Here is an 18,873-nt window from a genome sequence, read left to right as displayed (position 1 = left end):
ATGTCCAGAGATGGGCACCAGAGCTGGAGAAGGGGCTGAGGCACAAGTCTGATGGCCTCTGCAATGTGCCTATTGTAACACATAAGTGAAATTAACTCAGCTTAAAACTAAGCTACATCAGGTTACTCTGATGTTTCTTTAGAGAACACTGCTGTGTGCATGGCTCAACTCTATATCCTTTTATCCAGGCATTTTCATCATAAAGCTCCGAAAAGAAATGCCATTTACCTTTCCCTTATTTATTTCCCCTGTTTAATTTTAGTCTTTTAATTACTTGTATTTTTCTTCAGATTAACCAGGAGGAGCAGCAACTGTCTTCCCATCAGTTTATCAGCACTATTTTTAATCTACAAGATGAAAAGCATTTTAATATTGTCTTGGCTGAACTTTTACTCCAATTTAGCTTCATCTTACCCTATAACTGACAATACTGAAGTCGAGTAGAAACCCTGAGAGCACAATCTAATGGACTCTAGCACAGCTGCTTTTTTTCCCTTCATAGTAATTTGACATTAATGGATTGCAAATTTACTTTTAAAAAAATAAAAGCAACTGTCTCCTTGCCAGTGGTGGCATAACTTCTATTTCAAGAAGCATTTTGATTCAAGAGCCTAATATTTTAACCTCATTCTCCAAGAGCCAGGTGTAAAATCCTTGAACTGTTTCATAAACTCCTGACAACCATCTCCAAATGACTCACCCACACAACAGCACACAGACTGTTTACGCAGCAAAGAGCCAACAAGGCACAGCCATTTATCTCCTTAATCAAAGTTAGTTAAAGCATGATGCTAGCTACAAACCTAGCAGAGAGCTGGGGCCTAAAATTTCACAAAGAGATTTTCAGGTCTTTTGAGTTTTGTGTCTCTATCCAAACATCCTCTAAGGGACCACATTTCTGATGCACATGGTGCTTTCTCTCTAGAGGTAGCCTTAATGCCTATAATAAAAGCACTTAGTCTCAGCCTTCATCTCTCATACAGTCTGTTTGTTCTATGTCTGCAGCTCCAGCAATACCTCAATAGTTGACCAAAGTGCTAAAAAGACAAGTCTTAACTTTCTGGTTTTGTTTACAAAGACCTATCACACACATTCATATAAAAGTACAACTGCTTGCACGATGTTCCAAAGCCTGTACATCCCTGTGTGATGAACTCAGCAGGAGTCACAACAATTCCAAGAGAAAATTTTGCAGCTGTACAGCCCAGCAAAAGAACATCTGGAGAAAAGATTTCTCCAGAACCACACAGAATTCTCAGAACTGGCAAAGCAAGTGGACATCCAGTGATAGCCCATCACAGCCCAGACCAGCACAGTACAACCACCCAGCACGCTGGGAAATCACCCCGTGCCCAGGCTGAAGTGATGCATTCTCAAGCTTCCTTGATTCAATGGGTTTATTTTTCATTTGAATACTTCCAGAGGACAGAGAGACACAGACATTTTACATTTCTTCATATTCAAGTTCTTTCTCTGATCCTTTAAAGAGAAAAAACACTGCAAAATGAATCCTTTTAGTAAGTGCCCACACTGCTCTCAGCTACGCTGGGAGACAGTCCCTGCCCCAAAGAGCTTCCACTCTAAGAGAGACTCTGAGATAACGAGTAATACAAAGGTGAGGTTCACAGGGGCAATGCCAAGGAGAGTGACATGATTTGTCATGCTGCTGGTGCCACACACAGAGACTGGGACATCTTGTTGTGCTGGCAATCAGTACACAGACACTGAACAGACCACACAGTGCACATGACACAACATGTTCTCTCTGCAGGTGTTTGGAAGGGAGAAGGTAAAGAAACTCTGAGGAAAGTTCTCAAGGCAGTCCTGTGATGAGGAAGGCATTTGTTCTATGTAGAAATTTTTGCCTATATACATCCTTTCTTTAAAAACAGAAACCAAAATCCCAGTCATTACGACAAACACATTCATCAAATCATGACACAAACACATGCACCAAGTCAGTTGCCTTACAAAAATAAAAGCTTCAAACAATGTGTTTTGAAAATAAATATCCTTAGGGTTGGAAAAAATAAATACATGTATCCAGACTATCTTGTTAAAACACACAAAGGTGTAGTTCCTTACTGAAGAGGAGCCACGGAATCCAAACCAAAGCAGCAACTCTTCAGAGCAGTCTTCTTTTAACAGTAACACAAGAAGAGTCTCAAGAAGCAAAGAATAGACTATTCATAAATGAAATATATAGGACTATGTTCCTTATAGGAAAGTACAGAACATTTCCATCTTTGCAGAATGACAGAGGCTAAAAAACAGTGTTCCATGATACAGCTCTGCTGAGATTTTCTGGTATTTCCAAGCAGTCAAAGGCAAACACCTTTTCTCTTGTTCCAAAAGAAAAAAATAGATAGAAAGAAAGAAAAGCCCTATCAGTGAATTTGATTGTTTGTGAACATATAGTCTAATCCTTAAAAAATACTGAGCTACTCTTCTTCCCCCTCCCCAAACAGCAACTCTCATGTGCAGATACAAGACATTTTAATACAAAGCTGCCTGCAGAAGGGCTGTTACAGCACAGGGACCGGGGCAGCTCAGCCTCAGGCAGGAGACTTCCACCACTTGGGAGCACGAGCTGCACCAGTCTGGGATGGTCCACATGACATCAATGTTTCCATGGTAGTCCCTTGTATGTCAAGGACTATGTTCATTGCCCTGAGCTCCTGTTGTCAGGAGTCAGTCTCAGTTTGGCCGGTAGTAGTCACAGTGCTCCAGGTAACAGGAGGCAGGGTACCCTATTCCCCACTCTCTAAGGCAGACATACCAATCCAGGAAATCATGTTCTTTCTTGAAGGTTTCAGGTTGTTGTGGTCCTGTATGTCCTCTTACTTTTAAAATTGTTTTTCTCTACCTATTTCTATGGAGCAACATGCCCAGATTAACAACAGTGGTCAAGTAGGCAAAGAATAAAATGGTCACAATGCAAGCTCTACATAGGTTTACAGTGTGCTGGTCATGCATAAACCCCTACAGATCCTGTCAGGCATTTAAATATTTAAGTTGATGTACTGCTAATGAACTGACTGCTGAATGGACTGTAGCCAGCTTGCAATCACTGGTAGGTTCTGCATCTGATGGCACAAGACTTAAGTCATGTCAAATCACTGGTCATCTACTTTAGCTCTTTTTGCTTTCAAGGAAAGATGCTGCAAGACAAGAAAAGAAAAGAAAAACTGCTTAGCACATGGACAATTAGAAAAATGTTCAGTTACAATGCTGTCAGTCTTTAATCTCAAACTTAATAAATTCTTACACAAATATCAAAGAATATCCTACCCAAGCTCTGCTTGTAGCTGATACAGCTAAAATAAGCCTATGAAATAAAACCCCCACACATACCCCAATGAGACAGGCTTAGTATAAAAAAACCCAACTTCTAGTACTTCTGTACTAAGTACAAGCATAAGAACAACTTCCCATGGGAAACAAGTTGCCAATGTGTAAAAATACACAGAAAGGGGCACGTGCTCCCAACAACAGGATCACATAAACACTAGCAGTACATACATGAAGCACAAGATTTTAACTAATGTATTAACTCTGCAGGTGTAGGTGCAGTGTGGACCTTTGAACCTCTATGCTCTTAAACAAAAAGGCCTACAGAAATATGGAATGAAAGCATGAAGAAAGTCTTGCTAAATTTGGAATGAGACATAATTGACCAAGACCATGACCAAGAACTTCCTTTCACACCAAATCCTATCCAGTTGTAATTTGGGTTTATGTTGATAGAGGAGTAAAAATTCCCATATTTCAGGAATGTCTTATTAGCACAAAGATGTATCCTTCAGTAGAAAAGGGGTCTGAATGTCTATAAATTAGCATGAATTCATGTGTCTTGTGATGGATTGCTTATTCAAAATTCACAAAGCCTTACACAGCAAGAATTTTTATGAAATGCTTAAAAATGAGAAAGACACTCAAGCCTTTTGGCTGATAACTAACCAAAGTGGAAAAGATCATTTTCCTCAGAACCAGCACTATCTTCCAGAGCTTCCATTTATTTTCAAAGCAAAGCAGTACTTAGGTCATGCTGCAACCTGAGTTCATCTCTATCAAAAGGATGGCAATAGTAAAAATGAGATTGTGATGTAATTTCATAAAATATTGACCACAGTAGTAGTACTACCTTGAAAAACACATTCTCTCAGCCAGATAGGTAGCACAATTCAAGCAACCCTTCTTCACATAAAAAAGGCGACTCGAGTTTTGTCTGAACAAGTCATTGAGTCACATTCCCCAACACCACCTACCTAAAAGAAAACCTCACCCCAAAACTGAGCCTGTGGAGAGGTCATATCATAATGGGGTGTTATGTGGTGTATGGGAAATTACAACATGTAAGTATGTGAGTCAAAATGACCAATTATTCCAGGAGCAGATTTGGTACAACTGAAATGTTGGCTCCTCTCCTTTTTACACCATGCTTGCAGAATGTCTACGAGCAGCTAGAGACTCAGGGGTCTATGCCACAGGGGTCATTACTGCCTTTGGAAAATGTGTACAGAAAAAAAAAGGCAGAAAACATTCAGGTACTTAATAAGTGCATTTATAAACAGTAAGTAGAGGTAACTCAGATGATTTCTCAAGCTCAACATTAAAAGGCCAACCCTCTCAAGCCAATTACATGGACAGATGCCAGTGCTGCTGTATATTATAACTACAGGGGTGTGTTCTAAGGTGCTCCAGGCACCAAAGTGTTTATATTTTTTCCCAAAAACTCCAGAAGAAGAAAGAAAACAAACTTTAGATTCTCAGAAAAAGTCAAACAGTGTAGCAGATACATAGGTCAGAAACAAATACATCTCTTGTTTTGCATGGGCCTGATATGCAAATGAATTTTTTTCACTCTGTATTTTGGAAATATTTCACTAATTCAGAATTAAAAGCTCAGTAGTTATTAATCTCCCATGGGAAATTCACATGCAAGATCAATTTGGCAATCTTGCCTGTACAGTATTCACATGCAATGTGGCATCAACAGCTCCAGCATAACTAACATTTAGATAAAATTTTAATACCAATCCAGTTGTTAGAATGACCAATGAGTAAAACTAGACTGGTGCATTCACATGGACAGAGTTGATAAAGAACAGTGACAACTATTACCAGAAATTTGTAAAGAAAAGATCCATACATCCCACACAACAGGATTTATAGCAGCTGTTCTTTGCCATCTCAAGTTTCAACAGATCAGAGATGGGTTTTTTTTTTGCACTAAACATAATTAATGCTCAAAGAATTTGCACAGACATTTACAAAGAATGCAAAGATCCTTCTAAAATCATTGTGCTGCTCAGAGAAGTGCTACCAAGTGCTTATATCCAAGCGTAAAATGGTTGAAGGACTCATTTACTGTTTTGTAACTTAGAGATCATATCTGTTAACTGGGTAATAAGGAAAAGGCTTTCATGCATCAATGATCTTTCTATTAAAACCAAATTCATTTTTGTACTATTAAATAGACAACAACAAAACATGAACACATAAGAAGTTCAGACACAAGAGCTTCTAATACAGCAATGGTACCGTTTGGGCTTTATGCCGATTCCGTACCGTTCCTTGTTGGTAGAAATGAGGTGCCAGTTCCAAGAGCCATGCAGACTCAACAGCAGTCACATCCCTCATGTAATATTTAGCAGTCTGTATGACTTCATTGTAGACTACCCTAGGAGAATGAAAGAAAAAAATAGTGTTTGCTATAAAGCAATGAGGGAGGGAGATGATTAACTTCATGTTTAGAGAGTTTCCCATACGTGTTGCCAGAGGTAGCACTTAAGAGAGTGACAAGGGAGACTTTAATCTATAATGCAGCCCCTTACTTCTTTTCCCTCTAGTTGTTCAGAGTACAATATATTAAGATAACCTTTAGACTTCATTAAAAATACCTTCACATACTACTGCAACATATTGATGCAAGGTGTAAAAGAAAGAATATTTGTTACAACGGGGCTGAGAAGGACTTACAACAGATGCTCTGGGAGAGAGAACATTAGTTACTTTGTGGTGTCATGAGGAAGAATGTCAAAAGCACCAAAACCCTGGACCCACAACAAGTAGGGCACAAATCATAGCAGGACTATCTCTGGTGCCTGTCTGCAGACAAGCGAGATACGGATTAGAGGAAGAAATCAGCTTTAACTACTGACACAGCATCTCCTGGTGAGAGACTGTGGACTCAATCCCTGCTGCCAGCATGGACAATCTATTTCTGAAATCACCCTTCAGAAGGGAAAGTCATTTCTTTGAGGAAGCACAAACCCAAGCACTGAAGGGTTAGTCACCAAAACCTTAAGTTCTTATCTGCCTTCCACACACAGCAGAGTTTTGTTGTGGTTCCAGCCCAGTCAGAAGCAAAGCCCCACACAGTCACCCACTCACTGCCCTCCTCAGACCTCCCATAGGATGGAGAGGGAATTGGAAAAGAAAATCAAAACTCATGGGTTAAGATAAGAACAAGTGTAATAACTAAACTGAAATAAAATATAACAACAGTAAGAAGAATAAAGTGTAATAATAGTAATTAAGAGAAACAAAACCCAAGCAAAAGACAAGTGCTGCCCAATGCAGTTGCTCACCATCTGCTGACTGATGCCCAAGCAGTGATCCGTCTCTCCTGGCCAACCCCCCCAGGTTATATACAGGGCATGACATCTTATGGTGTGGAACAGCCCTTCCCTAGTTGGGGTCAGCTGTCCTGGCCATGCTCCCTCCCAGCTTCTTGCACACACCAGCCTTCACCCTCTCTCAGTATACTTGCTGGTGGGGCAGGGTGAGAAGCAGAAACAGCCTTGATGCTGTGCAAGCACTGCTCAGCAATAACCAAAACATCCCTGTGTTATCAACATTCTCTTAAGTGTAAACCCAAAATATACCTCTGTAACAACTACTAGGAAGAAAATGCAGTCTATCCCAGCTGAAATCAGGATAAGTTTCAAACCCACAAGGTTTGTTATCTCATTAATTGTTATTTTGCTCTCAAAAGCAAAGAAGACTCCAAAATTCTCTCTTCTGCCAAATGCAACCTGAGACACACTAATACAACTAGAGAGAAATCTGAGGAAAGCTAACAAGAATGAGAATGCATTTTATATACACCTATAACAGACAGAGAACAGAAGCCTGGCATCTCTTAGCTGGCAGTAGCAGTACCACGTGGCCTTGGAACACAGCTCTGTGCCTGTTCTGCAACACAGGGCTTCAAAAAGAGATTTAAGCCCAGAATCAGTATTCCTGAAAACTCAGCAACACTTGCCATCAACACCAAACAGGCTGTGAAGGAAAGAGATGTCTGAAGGTTTTGCCAGTTAAGACTTCCAGGTAGCTGTCTGCAGTTCTGCTTTTCCATATGCCTGGAAGCACCTAAGCCTGGGATGCAAGTTCCATGCTGAACTCTGGAGTAGGTGTGTGCTGGAGTAACGAATTCTTCCAGTACTCTCCTACCACTGGACTTTCTCTCCAGATTAATTTCTTCTCAACTTATTCCTCTTACTGTCTGTTGCTCTCCCATAACCCAAGCTCTTTCAGGATGTTACCTACTGTAAGCTAGGAAATTTCAGAAGTGCATCTGCAAAGTGTTGTTTTTACTATGTCAAACAAACTGTGTTTTGTTTTTCATAACAGTGACGGGAGGTTAAAAAAAGCCTGCAAAGCAGCAGTGAATCAGGCAGCTTTACTTTAGCTACACTCTGCTCAACTCAGCCCTGAAGAACTAGTACAGACTCATTTGTATTTTGTGAGCCAGTGTCATTGATGGCCAAGTTCCAATCAGCTCCATTTTTGCAAACCCCATGCAACAGGTGTAGAAGCCCAGATTCAAAGACAATAGATGACACTGGTCAAGTTTATCCTTCAAAATCTCAGCAACAGGCAAAGAAGGACAAGAGTCCCAATACTTCAGGTTGATCATATTGACTTGATAGTTAGAAACACATTTCTGACTGTTATGTCAGCATCTTTGACACACAAATGGAACTGTAATATCCCAGCTAACATGCAAGTAGGATGACTTCTTTCTTCAATTTGCTAGACAGCCATAACCTCTCTCTGACTTTTGCATCATGTATTTGACATGTATGGCCTCTCCTAGCAAGCCATTTGCAATCACTGCAGCACCTATTTGACAGGATATTTACTTAATAGGCTTAATAAATGGAAATTATTCCTAGTTCTATCTAGGTACCGAGAGACAACTTGCAGGGCAATTTGCAGTGCAAAATATGGTGCCTACTAAAAAAGAGTCACCTGACTCTGCTTTCCAGTTTCTGCAGGGTTTTTTGAGAGTTAAACATCACTATTTCCCTGATTTATTTGGATGCTGCCTACAACAAGATGCAAACAAAATACCAATTGAATTCTCTCTGTGGGAACCATGACCTTCTACATCTTTTCCTCCACTGATGGAAAAAAGTCATTCATGAGAATGTCTAGATGCTGAGAATATCTTGTAAAGATCACAAAGCAAGTGAAAGCAGCTTTAACTTACCAGCGTGGAGGCTTCTCTGCATAAAGCACTGAAGTGGGGTGGATATGAAGTTCATGGTCATCACGGATAGTCCTTGAAAGCAAGATACTATTTCAGACCCTGGGACTATTTATTGCTTAACATTTGGTTCCTATTATCTCCGGCAAGAATGGTTATAAAAGGCAACAATGAAAGAGTTAGAGTAAACTAAAAATATTTGTATTTATTAAACAGGCTTTCAGATTAAACCAGGATTTCTTCCTTGGCCAAAGGAAGAAATGATAACTTAATGTTTTAAAAGAGTTCTGTCTAAACTAAATGAAAAAGTAGCCTTTCAAGCTTTTATTCAGTGCACTGGGAGTGCTACAGCAAACACACTGCACTTGCTTGTATTAACACATGCTAATTACTGTTAGTAACAGCTTCCCAATAACTATTTATATTTAAGAGAGAAACATTGAAGCAGTTTGAAGATACAAAACTTCAAGTACTTATTAAACCCAATGCTGTGTGTTTCTTACTGTAGGTGTCTACAGAAACATCTGTTAGTTGATTATACTTAGATGTGTCCAATCAAAGGAGCTTTTAAGCTAAGTGACAGCTGTAATAAAGATACACATATTTACCTGTAAGCTCCAGTGGAGTGGAATTTAGCTGCATTAGCAAAGAATCCTGAAACTATGCATCTCAAAACTGGATCTGGATCACCTGAAGAGAATAAATCATTATGTAAAATGCATGGATGGAATGGTGAAAATCCCTAAAATACCATTTAACCATCTCAAACACCTTTTCACACCACACCAGGCTTTGACAGCAAAGGTTTGAAGGCAGATAAATCCCACAATTTCTTTTGACTTCAATTTCATAGCAAATCAAAGTCACTGTGTAAAAAACTACTGTTGCCACTGGTGACTCCATGAAGATTGTTCCAAGGTCCTTAAAGTAACTCTCTGTGACAAGTAACCACTGAAGTGCCACCATTTTTCAGAGCAGTTAAGAGACAAGTGCTGAGGAGCAGTTATGGCAACCCTGCACACACAGCACAGCCAGAAGTTGCATCTAGGAAACATACTAGGAAAATAGCTTTTTCAAAAGTTAAAAGAGGGAACAAGGTGACCTATTTATGACTCTTCTTGTAAGTCTGTCTATTAAACATATGATCAGTAATGATAAACTCTTGTTGGAAAACTTAACTAATAAAGACTGGACTAAATGTGAATTGTATAAATGGGCTAAAAAGCTCTTCGCAGCCATTTTATAGAAAGAAATATGGGTTTTATTAACATTATTTTTAGGGCAGGGAGAAAATACTTCAAAGAGTATATGAAAAGCAGGAAGCAGACTGACAATTTGGAGACTACCTTTAATATGCATTGGACAACAAGTTTCAAAAGTAATTTTCACCTTCACTGGACTTCTTTGGCACTTTAAAGCGGACGAGGAGCTTCTTCAGCTGCTCTCTTACAACAGAAGCTCTAACAAGCCCTTTGTAGTTCAGAAAGTGTTCCTGACACCACTGAGAGCTCTTGCTGTGCTATACAGTGAGAAGAATAGAGAAAAATACAATGAAATACCATCAGCAAAACAAAACCCAATCTCTCATATCACGGAGCCCTGTTCTGTTTCTCTTCTGTCTCCTGCAACATTCATTGTGGTTTTCCCTGAAGATTACCTATTTACATAACAACTAACAAGGGTACATAACACCATGGACTACAAAACATGTTTCAAGCAACATCTAAATAGCAGCAGAACAAATGCCATGGGGTGTTTTCATACATATATGCTTCATCTCTTCATATGTGGAGAAACAGAACAGCATCAGTCATTCCATTCTCACACACAAAAGCATCATGTCACACACCAGCCTGTTTTCAATCTCTTTTCTGTATAATGTATTCACTGGTCTTCTCTATGCAAAGACCTACTTCTTCAGAAGCTAGCACTTACTCCACTTACTCTGCATTTGGCCGTTTCTAAAAGAATCAGGCAGGTATAAAATTTACAAGCTAGTGCCTGACTCATTGTTTTGGAATTGGGGAGAGGGAATTCTTATTTTAGACACTGGAGCAATTACATTGCTTCAGCTTCACACTGTTGCAAATATATTACACAAGAGCTTTATACCAACAAAATACACATCTCACAAATAGGTATAGCACATCCACACTCTTAACTAAAACCTCAGCTTACAGAGGAGTATTAAAATTGGTGTTAAATCTTATGGCAAAGAGAAAAGGTCACTAAAAAAAAGGATAGGATGATCAATGAGGCATTATTTAAAACACAGACTGCTAGATTTAGATGTAATCTAAAACTCTGTGAAACTCTGATACATCTATAGAAAAGGTGAGAGAATAGGAATTTCATTTGGAATTTGGATATCCGTTTTAACTAGGCCTGGTCAAAAATCCCAGTCTCCTTGAAAATACACTTGTCTACCCATAACGCTTCCATGCTGCACCCAAACCAAATTCTTCCTATTCCCTATCCAGAAGGACTACTGAAGGTCTGTGGCAAAAATGACCAGAATATCTCTGAAAGCAGACTTTTAAAGTCCTCAGTTTTAAGGATGCTATATCCAGAACTTCTAGAATCAGAACTGAGGACCTCAGTGTTTCCCATTCCTGCAAAGCAACATATACTTGACTTACTTTGACAAAGGCTTCATAAACATTAAGCATAGTGAGGTGATCACCTTCTTCCACAGCAAACTTTCTGTGTTGCCTGGCCTGCAGAAGAAGAAATGTATTTTTATAAACAGAGTGATTTCTGCAAAAATCATGTCCAGTACACTCTGTTCCATCATCTCCATATTTCCTGATGATTATTAGAATTCTTCCCATATATGTTACTGCAATATTTTACTTGCCCACTTATATTCAGGAGCACTTCTAAAACTGAACTGAAAATGAACTCCCAAAATCCAAGAGATGGATTAATTAAAATTAAGTTCCTGCTATCTATGAAGAATTTGCCAGATCCTAATACTTTATTTTTTGTTCTTCTTGAAAGGAAATTATGTTTGGAGAGGTTTGTATTTTTGGCAAATTCTTATGCTGACCTATATTGGTTTACAAGTTTCCATGTTTCTGGTGCTCAAAAGGAGGTTTTTAACACCAGCAAAAGACTCCAAGGTTCACACTCAGTTTCTTCTTTAACCTATTACTAACAGGTATGGTTCAAGACCTTCCTTCATTGTCATTCAATCTGTATGAAATACAGTCTGTAGTGGTATCAATGCAGACTTGGCAGAACTCCAGATATGTGGAACTAACAAAAAGAAAATGAGACATTAATGGAACTTACAGCCTGAGCTTTTTGATTTGGAGGGATCACAAAAATGTTCTGAATCTGCATCATGGCAGCAATTGTTAAAATCTCTTGGGAGCAGCCAAAATTTCCTGAGGAGTGAGTGGAGAAATTCAGTAAAGGAAATCATCTCCCATTCAACTAAACACATTTATAATAAAAAGGAAAAGAAGTAGAATATATTTTCATAGTATATAAAAACAAGATACATAAATGTTTGGATGGTTTTAGTATAACAGTTGATATTTTTAATGGAAAACTTAGAATCACAGAATGGCAGGGTTGGAAGGGACCTTTAGAGATCATCCAGTCCAACCCCTCTGGAGAAGCAGGTTCACCTAGATCAGGTTGCATGGGAACATGTCCAGGAGGGTCTTTAAGACCTCCAAGGAAGGCACCTCCACACCCTGCCTGGGCAGCCTGTGCCAGGGCTCCCTCACTGAAACAGTAAAATAGTTTTTTCTTATGTTTAAGTGGAACTTTTTGTGTTCCAGTTTCATCTCATTACCCCTTGTCCTGTTGCTAGTTTAAGACAAATGTGTTAGACTTACTAGAATGTCAGATTTTTTTATTAGAGAAGTCTCTGAGTTGAGTCAATTATTTTAACTAAACACCATAGCAAGATGAAGCACTGAGCTTGTTTCAAGATTAGCAATTGTCTAATACTACACAACAATTACAAGAGGCAGCATCCTATACTCATCACAAGACTATGAAGAAAATCTGGGCTTTTTTTCTCCTACCTGATTCCAGAAGCATCTTTGCAAACATAGGATTCAAAGGGAACTCTGCTATTCTCATTCCAAGAGGCTCTGTTAAATGGCAGTGCATATCCAAACCTGGAGCAGATTAATAAACATAGCTGTGATACAGACAAAACTGCACAGTAAATCTTCCTTAAGAATGTAATATGTATTAAAGAGCAGAACTATCAGCTAAAATATAGCAAATGTTCCTTAAGAGTTGCTGAATGTATATTAAACTAAGTTCAAAGGCACTCCTTAATATCTATTTACTCTCCCCTAGCTCACTGGTATATGTATTTTTTTTACACACACACAAACATTTCAGTATTTTGACCAAGTTCCATTGTTACTGTCAATGATTTAAAAAACCTGCAATCAAAGTCAATGCTATGGCCAGAGAGCCTATTAGCTGTTAGACTTATGCACCTCCTTTTTAAGTATTCAGCAGCATCTTTGCTCACAAGGATGGGAAGCAGTAGGAGTCCTGATGAGAATTTAAAAAGGGCATCATTATGGGAAGACAAAACTGTACAAACATGAAGCACTGCTGGGGGGGTGGGGTAGGGTGTAATTTTTGAGACACATCTGCTTAGGTCACAGAGAAAACTAATTTCATATAATCTAAGCTAGAGATGTATCACTGATGAAGACTCTCTACAGTTTAGTTTGCCTCATCCATCAATAACTAAACTCTCAGCCATGTTCCTTCTTACTGGAGATGGTAGAAGGCACGACAGCTTGCTTTTTGATTCCCAGTTATCACTGAGCAACCCTAAATGTTTACCACTTCAGTTGTATGGCTTTCTACAGCCAAATACCTGCAGTAAAGCTGACCCATGCAAAACACCAGGTCCTACTCTAATCCAGATCATTATGCCAAAATTTCAGGGGATGATTTAAATGAAAAACATTTCCTTTGCAGGAAGACACAGAAAACAGAATTTTAAAAGAGTATACAGACACAGGAAACATAGCAAGATAATAAGAAATAGTAAGAAAAGAGCTCACTAAAAGGCATCAAAGAGGGAGAAATGAAAGAGAAATCTGCAAGTATGGCAAGTTGTATGAGTTACAAGGAATCAGAGCACAAAAGAAAAGCTACAGGACAGACTAAAACAAGCCCAATAATAGGAGCCCCATAGATTGCATAAATAACCACAGAAGAGTGGACTGAGGAAGTACAACTGTTGTCCACACACTATACAAACATATTATTTGTCGAACTATGTGGTGGCAAAAAACCACAGTTGTACCTCAGCTATGTTTCACAGAGGAAAAGCATAACCACAAATCAAGTTAAGGAAAGAGATCTACTGTAACTCATGCCAGTCTGTCTAAAACCACAGATACCTCTCCAAGTGTTTATTTTCCTTTATTAGCTGATAACACTATCACCTCACTTACATGTAGCAATTCACTCACCACATCCCTAAGCTGTTCAACCAAACCAAATAGGCATCTCAGGTCACAATATTTTCCTCAGGAACAGGTACAAAAGGCAGGTTATGTTAAGTGATGAGGTAATACATTTTAAAGCAAACTCAAAGAAATTGCAAAAATTATGACAGCTTTCATTTGACCAGTGCAATATGAGAAGTTCTACCACAACTAACAGCTTAGAATATACTGTCTTTCATCTACAGGAAGATAACTTCATTCCTAAATAGCCAAAAGGAGAAATTACCATCTTTTTAACTTTCTAGGAGCGCATCAAGCCAAAATCCTTTAGTTTCTGACAAATGCTACAAATTTCAATGCAATTTTGCATGGAGATATACACGGCTTGTGCACAGCCATCTTTGCAGCAGCAGGCCTGAATATACTCAAAAGGCTTGCAGTAGATACCTGCTTATTTCCCTCCCAAATTATGCTTACAAGCAATAAAACTCCAACTAACAACTCAGACTTTCAAAGGGGCATCAAAGGAGAAGGCTGAGAAGAGATATTCTTGATATAATCAGTTTGCATCACTGTGGAAACAATTGGTCTAAAAGCAGCGATGCCAGTGTTTATTCAACAGAGCTATCTCAACCTTAAGAGCGTCTGCTCTGCCCAAGCCTCTGTCGGCACCACATTGGCACAACAGCATCCTGACCCTAAACTGCACACTTGCATGCACTTGCATGCTACTGCAAGGCAAATGATGAAATACATGTTCATACTTGCATAATAGAAATTTAATCCTTACTGTACCTGCAACGGCTCGGGCAGCTTCACCTCTACAACTTACATAAAATCTCCATAATAAACCATCTAAAACCTTCAAACCAGCAAAAAGTGAAGAGTGAATCTGTGTATTGCACACATGCACACACATTTCTTTCCATCTTAAAGACTAACATCAGCACTTCTCTGCTTTGCTGCAAAAGCTGGGCAGCCAAGAGAGTAACAGCTCTGCACTTTTCTGTGAAGCTACCATGAGCTTAATACTTTTGCCAAACCATCACACAGCTAATCAGTGGGTTTATTGACCTTTCCTCTTCATTTCCCCAAGGTGGTTTTGGCTGTGAATTCATCCTTGTAACATGCCTCTGAGCCACTGGGAAGGTCCTTGTTCCAAGCTTGAAAAAGCTGCCAAGAAGCAAGTGCCTTAAGTGAAACCCTCCTTTGCAAGGTGGAAATGAATCAGTACAGAGAAAAATCATAGCCAAGCAGAAAGCTACAGTTCCATGAGAATAAGAGAGCTGATTGACACAAGTTACAACACAGCATTTCTGAGTGATGTAAACACAAACCATTCTATGATTCTATGATAAACCACAAACCTCTGGAAGCTTCCAAAACTTACACAATCTCCATTACACTGCCCTTTTCCTTGTGGTTACATTACAAATATTGTTAACTTTGAATCAATTACGAACACTGAGTTAAAGTCAAACAGAGTGTCATTTCAATTACTTATTCTTGTGTCAAGTTTCTGTTATGTTTAAGTTTACTGCATGCAAAAAGATTAAATAGTGGTCAGAAAAACAACTATCATAGAATGGTAGGGGTTGAAAAGGACCTTTAGAGATCATCTAGTCCAACCCCCCTGCAGAAGCAGGTTCACCTAGATCAGGTCACACCTATGGAACAGGTCTTCCTATAAACAAAATTAGACAGCATATATACCACTCAGTGCAACAAAAAGGAATTGAAAACTTTGTATAAAAACATTACTACCAAACAATTTGAGTGTTCTAGGTATCCATGAGCACCATAATGAATAGAATCATACAATCGTTCTGGTTGGAAAAGACCTTGAAGATCATCAAGTCCAACCCCTTCCCTCACACTGCCAAGCCCATCACCAACCCATGGCCCGCAGCAGATGGCTTTTAAATATCTCCAGGGATGGGACTCCCTCAGCTCCCTGGGCAGCTTGGGACAGGGGCTGACAACCTTCTCAGGGAAGAATAAAAACCAAAATGAACACACTTAGAACCACAGAGTGTCTCAAGTTGGAAGGATCCCTCTATTAGCTTCATCAATTCCAACTCCTCCCAGGACTACCTAGAACTGAACCACCTGAATAAGAGCTTATTCAGACTCTTTACTGAATTTGAGAACAAAATGTGAGTAGTAACTCAGAGAACATAATTTTTAAATATATTCTATTAAGTAGTTAAATAGTAGAAAAGTACTTTGAGGGTACTGTTAGACAAGCTTTTTCTTCTTGTCATTAGAAGTTTATGTGTGTCTGTTCATTTGCCCATAGCCAGAAAGTTCAATACTAAAACCAGAGCAGACTCTCTTTGCAAGCTGCATGCAAACAAGCTCCTGTGCACTGAAAAGCATGAAAAGCAAGCAGGCTGTGCACTGAAACACACACCGAGAAATGAAGTTCCAGTTCAAACAGGAGGAAATGTGCTGGCATTGGGAATGATCAGTAAGGTTTTTTAGTGGTTGTAACGTATTCACAGCTGATAGAATCAGAACAGTTTGACTTGCTCCAGGTTTGAACTTTGTCTCAGGTACAAGAACACAACACCAACATCAATGTCACTGCAGTCCATACAGTCTTTTAGGCACACTGCATTCAGAGCACAGATATAGACTAGAATTCATTTTTCAGATTATAACTAGATTAGCTCTGAATAACTTTTGTCAGTCATATCTTCAAAATAATATCAGTGGGACAGTCTGAAAACTAAGATATGACACTTGCTTTGCTGAGCCATCAGGAAGCACACCCTCCATCAGGTTTAATGCTAGCCTCCAGGGACTGGCCTCTCCCAAATGCAAGCATCAGATTTTACCTGAAATACTTAGGCAGAGTTTCTGCACACACATCAGTATCAGATAATGAATGTAACATGCTAACAGAAGAACCTGAAATAGATATAGTATGCTTTTTAAGGTCTGACCAAGGAATAAACACTAGCAATTATATTAAGCTTGCTAAATTCCAGGTTATTACCATCATTCTGATCATGAAAGAGACGTCAAACCTCTCCTTTCAACTTTTTTTGTTTATACTTGGAAGTGCCACATGTTTCCATCAGTAACACAAAATGAAAGATTGCCACACCAAAAGCTTGAGAGTCTAACAATTTATCTAATTGAATCTAGAATTCAGTGTCTAACTCATGTACTGGTCTAATTAATGTATGAAGTCTATTTGTACCTTCACACCACCCTGTAAGGACTGAAGAAACACAAACAGAGCATGTGCCTGAGAGAATCAAGCCAACACCCTCATCAGCTAAGAGCCCTGTTCCTAGCAAGGACAAATAGCTGGTTCTTCCTATGGAGGTACAAGGAAACACACAGAGGATAGCTATAAAATATGCATTTGCCTAATTGACACATTTGTCCCACTGTATACTCTATGCAACAGATCTCTAGTTCCTCCCAAAAAGTTATGGCTGCCTTTTGCTTGCCTACTTGTCTGATATAACCAGAGGAAAAGAAAGTGAATTCAGAGAACATTGAAGTATACTTTAAAAACGTACAAACAACAAGCTTCCACCAGTCAAGGCTGCATTTTCTCTTTCTCAAAGCACCATTCTCAAATACAAGTTTGACTCACATCCATCTAATTGCCAAACCCAAATTAGCAATTGTTTTCACAGCTCCTGTAACATAACTATAAATAAAGCAAAGCATAATATTCTCACCTCCTAAAGCATACAGCAGTTCTAAAGCTTGTACCATTGACTGTGCAGGAGGTGGCTGCAAAGAAAAAACGTGTATTGTTTAAAGTTATCATGACAGAACACAGGAGTTTTCAAAGAAAGTGCCAGATCTTCCTCTTTCCCTAAATCCTTAAATTCTAACTACCTACCTTTCTACTCAGAGAGCTCTCAGACTCTTTCTATTACCCTTCCACTGACCACAGTGCTGCAAGTCAAAGCCATCTCAACAGGCTCAGCATCATCACTCGCAAGAGCTGTGCTACAGAAGGCATACTGGCTTTCTCCAGCAGCAATGCCCATGGTGATCACAACAACTACTTACCTTTCTCTTCTACTGCTACCACATTAGTTTTTCACATCAATACAAGAGTAGCTAGAAACTTTACAGAATGCAAATCTAAAAATCGGTGCTGCTCTTGTTAACAGGACAGACTGTAAGCACTGGTTTAGTTCTGTAGGAATCTTTTTTTTTCTCCTTTTTGTTCATAAATTCAGTGCAAAGAGACTACAGCTAGTTTTGCAGAATCATAGAATTTGTCTTTCTAGGCCTTTCTGGGCCCTGCAGAGCTCATCCAGCCCAACTCCCTGCTAAAGCAGGTTCTTCTCAATCAGGGGGCACGGGATCATGTCCAGGTGGATTTGGAAACCTCCAGAGAAGGAGCCTCCACACCCTCCCTGGGCAGCCTGGGCCAGGGCTCCTTAACCTTCACAGCAGTTTTTCCTCATGCTCAAGGGGAACTTCCTGTGTTCCAGCTTGTGGCTGTTGGGTTATCAGCTAATCATCTACTTTTTTTCTTCACACTAAGGAAAGATGACAAATATTAAAGCCTAGCACTCACTGAAAGAAAGGGAAACCTGAGCACGTTGTCAATTCCCAAAGCCTTCAGCTGCAAGATGACAGGTGCGAGGTTACTGCGCTGCATCTCAGGAACAGTTGACTTGGGCAACTTCTCAAAGTCCTCCTCTGTTGTGGGACAAAACACAGCATTTTGAGACCAGGCTTCAATTTGCACTCTAAGCAGTCAACAAGACCCATTTCAAGTTAAAATTGTCAAGTATTAGTATTTAACAGGTCTTAAAAGAACTCTAACCAAAGATGATCTTTCTCCAATTACTATATTTTAAGATATTGTAAATAGAATGTCAATTTTTTTGGCTACACTGGTGTTGCCAAATACACACTCATACTTCAATTGGAAATGTTATAAATTCCTCA

General features: G+C 39.3%; 1 protein-coding gene across 2 annotated transcripts in view; it reads right to left on the bottom strand.

Annotated features, from left to right (window-relative positions):
• Positions 1 to 1,379: 1,379 nt before the first annotated feature.
• DHX35 (DEAH-box helicase 35) overlaps positions 1,380 to 18,873 on the bottom strand; it is a 32,727-nt gene continuing 15,233 nt past the window's right edge. The window contains exons 13-22 of one of the 2 annotated variants that reach the window (XM_062008920.1): positions 18,497 to 18,621; positions 17,640 to 17,694; positions 12,538 to 12,633; positions 11,792 to 11,886; positions 11,137 to 11,214; positions 9,887 to 10,016; positions 9,106 to 9,187; positions 8,501 to 8,572; positions 5,545 to 5,683; positions 1,380 to 3,161 (exon numbers count right to left, since the gene is read on the bottom strand). In XM_062008920.1, coding sequence (XP_061864904.1) covers positions 3,117 to 3,161; positions 5,545 to 5,683; positions 8,501 to 8,572; positions 9,106 to 9,187; positions 9,887 to 10,016; positions 11,137 to 11,214; positions 11,792 to 11,886; positions 12,538 to 12,633; positions 17,640 to 17,694; positions 18,497 to 18,621 — 917 coding nt within the window. In that variant the 3' untranslated portion in view covers positions 1,380 to 3,116. The remainder of the gene's footprint in view (positions 3,162 to 5,544; positions 5,684 to 8,500; positions 8,573 to 9,105; positions 9,188 to 9,886; positions 10,017 to 11,136; positions 11,215 to 11,791; positions 11,887 to 12,537; positions 12,634 to 17,639; positions 17,695 to 18,496; positions 18,622 to 18,873) is intronic. The other variant, XM_062008921.1, reaches the window with a different exon arrangement.

Source organism: Colius striatus, chromosome 16 (assembly GCF_028858725.1).
Source record: "Colius striatus isolate bColStr4 chromosome 16, bColStr4.1.hap1, whole genome shotgun sequence".
Classification (NCBI taxonomy): domain Eukaryota; kingdom Metazoa; phylum Chordata; class Aves; order Coliiformes; family Coliidae; genus Colius; species Colius striatus.
Note: the sequence above shows the minus strand (reverse complement) of the source record. Positions and strands in the feature narration are given on the sequence as shown.